At 39.3% G+C, this 2,811-nt stretch overlaps 1 protein-coding gene across 1 annotated transcript; it reads left to right on the forward strand.

Annotated features, from left to right (window-relative positions):
• Nucleotides 1-1,421: 1,421 nt before the first annotated feature.
• On the forward strand, nucleotides 1,422-2,474 carry LOC140892132 (NADPH-dependent aldehyde reductase-like protein, chloroplastic). Its single transcript, XM_073300888.1, has one exon. The coding sequence runs from the start codon at nucleotides 1,473-1,475 to the stop codon at nucleotides 2,262-2,264; it is 792 nt and encodes a 263-aa protein (XP_073156989.1). The 5' UTR covers nucleotides 1,422-1,472; the 3' UTR covers nucleotides 2,265-2,474.
• Nucleotides 2,475-2,811: the final 337 nt, after the last annotated feature.

Below are 2,811 nucleotides of genomic sequence, written 5' to 3' on the forward strand. Positions count from 1 at the left end.
AGTGTGGATGTAACCCGTGGTTTGACTCCCGGCTAGGTAATACACTGAGGGTGCCTAGTCTGAGCATGACTTGTTAGATGACCAGTTACCCAGTCATCACACTTGCATGCATCATATATGTATGTTTACTCATATTTACGTACTGAGCATTAGTCACTCACGTCCTGATTATATTGTTGGACACCCCATTCCACGAGGCAGGTCTGAAGCTGGACGAGGCGAGTTGATCGAGGCAGGGCTAGATGCAAGTAGCATTTGATTTGGTTTTACCGGTTGTATCCTGTCGATTTTCTTGTAATTATGAGATTTTAGTTTTCGCACAATAAACTCTGTTTAAGTTTGAATTATTCTTGTTATTTTATATTAAGCTATTTGCATGCTAAGACTGCTAGTTTGTAGGTGATCCGTGCGAGTCACTACAAAAAAAATCATAATTTTAACTAAAAATACTTATATTACCGTAAATCCATAATGTACAAAAAAAAAATTGATCTTCCTTCCAAGATAGCGAGCCAACTGAAGCATACCTTGGACTGCCCCAACCTGCGACCCGCGTGGGCTTACTCATTTAAGTTCGTCTTTAAATAGGTTGTGAAAATCTCAACCAACACACTTAAATTGTGTAGCGAAACGGTCGATCCGATGAGCTCAACCCAAATTGACGGCGCTTATTTGGAAAAAAGCCACTTATAAAAATAGGAGTTGTTTGCGGCTTTGTCTATGCTAGCACATGAGCAGTGTCCATGTGCTGCATCTAAGGACCTATGTTTTTTAGAATTTAATATAATCTCATTTGAAATGAGATCATATCAAATCCCAAAAAACATGGGCCGTTGGATCCCATTCGAGCACTGCCTGAATGGGGTAGCATAAACAAAACCGTTGTTTGCATTGAACCCTCTAATATTTTATATTTTTGACACTCATCTTCCTTATTAAATGTAAAAATTATAATATATAAGAAAGATGAATATCAGATAGAAAAAATGTAAGGGAGACAACGTTATAATTCCAATTATTATTAAATAATATAGTACAATAATAATAATTATAAAATAATCATGTTTATCAATTTAGAAAATTCTAACAAACTATTACATTGGTTATCAAATAAATTTTCACGACCACATTATAATTATCAATTATTAAATATGAAAAATAGAATAAATTATTATTATAAGTAGTAAATAATGAATAAAATAAAATAATAATAAAGACATAAATTCTTTCCCTTCTGCGTACCGATTAAGTCAATGCTGCGTGGAGAATTTTAATTGATTTAAATCAGTGAATCCTATATAAAATCTATTAATTTTAACTAATCATGGTTTACACGACTGGCGTACCCTACCCTGCGTACCACATTACGTCAAGTTTTGGCTGACGAATTGCCTGACATCACCCACCCATGTATAAAAATACACGACATTGCGTTAAACTTTTCAACAAGCATTTAGACGGCACGATTGGCCATGGCAACAAACGCCGCCGCCGATGTTCCGCCACTCAACGGCCGAGTAGCAATAGTAACCGGCGCTTCACGAGGAATCGGACGCGCAATCGTGACGCACCTCCGATCCCTTGGGGCTAAGGTCGTCATCAACTACGTTACCAGCTCAACCCAGGCGGATCTCTTAGCCGCAGAGTTCAACTCCAAATCTCCTTCGTCGACAGTCGCCGTCGCAGTCAAAGCCGACGTATCCATCGAAGCGGACGTCCACCACCTCTTCGATCGAGCAGAGAAAGAATTCGGCACACCGGCTCACATCATGGTGAACTGCGCCGGAACCTTAGATTCAACATTCCCAACCATAGCCAATACGACCGTCGAAGTCTGGGAAACGACATTCAACGTCAACACCAAAGGTTCGTTCCTCTGTTGCCGCGAGGCGTCGAAGCGGCTGGCCCGCGGCGGCGGGGGGAGGATAGTGTTGATCACGAGTTCGCTCGTGGGCTCACTGCTACCAGGGTACGCGGCGTACGCCGCCTCAAAAGCCGCCGTGGAGACGATGACGAAGATTGCGGCGAAGGAATTGAAGGGGAGTGGGATCACGGTGAACTGCGTGGCTCCTGGGCCGGTTGCTTCGGATCTTTTCTTTGCTGGTAAGAGCGAAGAACTGGTCCAGAGGTTGGTGGACGCTTGTCCCATGGGTCGATTGGGCGAGCCGACGGACGTGGCGCCGTTGGTCGGGTTTCTGGTGAGTGACGGTGGCGCGTGGGTTAACGGGCAAATCATTCGAATCAACGGCGGATCTGTAGTTTGAACGAGTCCGGATTTGGAAGGCCATTATTGTCGTTCACTCAAAATATATGGTTTTTATTTATGCTTTTATGTTTGTAAGAGTAAGATTTTGATTGATTTTGTGCACGAATGGAAAATTCTTAGCCCACTCACTGGTTTACCTTTTACTCGCATGGATTTTGATTTTATTTTATTATTATAATATATATTATAATATTATCAAATTTGAGACTCTTTTTGTGTTATGGTAATGGAGGATTTTATTTAGCCTTAAATTTATCCTGATATTTAACATTTGATATCAAAAAATCTATTATCGTAAATTTATCAGCACATTATTGTTATAAAAAAATCTTATGAAAAAGAAGAGTGTTATTTACACTTCAAAAAATGGTAATAACACTCTACTTTATTTATATAATTCTCTAATAGACAAGATTACCCTAATTAATTATTTCCTCACATAATAAAATCTCTATTTACCTTAAAAAAATTCAAATTCAATCATTTTATTTATTAACTAGTAAGATTTTGATATATACAAAATATGTCATTGTTTTCCTCGTATG

The sequence above is a fragment of the Henckelia pumila genome, chromosome 3 (assembly GCF_033568475.1).
Source record: "Henckelia pumila isolate YLH828 chromosome 3, ASM3356847v2, whole genome shotgun sequence".
Lineage (NCBI taxonomy): Eukaryota > Viridiplantae > Streptophyta > Magnoliopsida > Lamiales > Gesneriaceae > Henckelia > Henckelia pumila.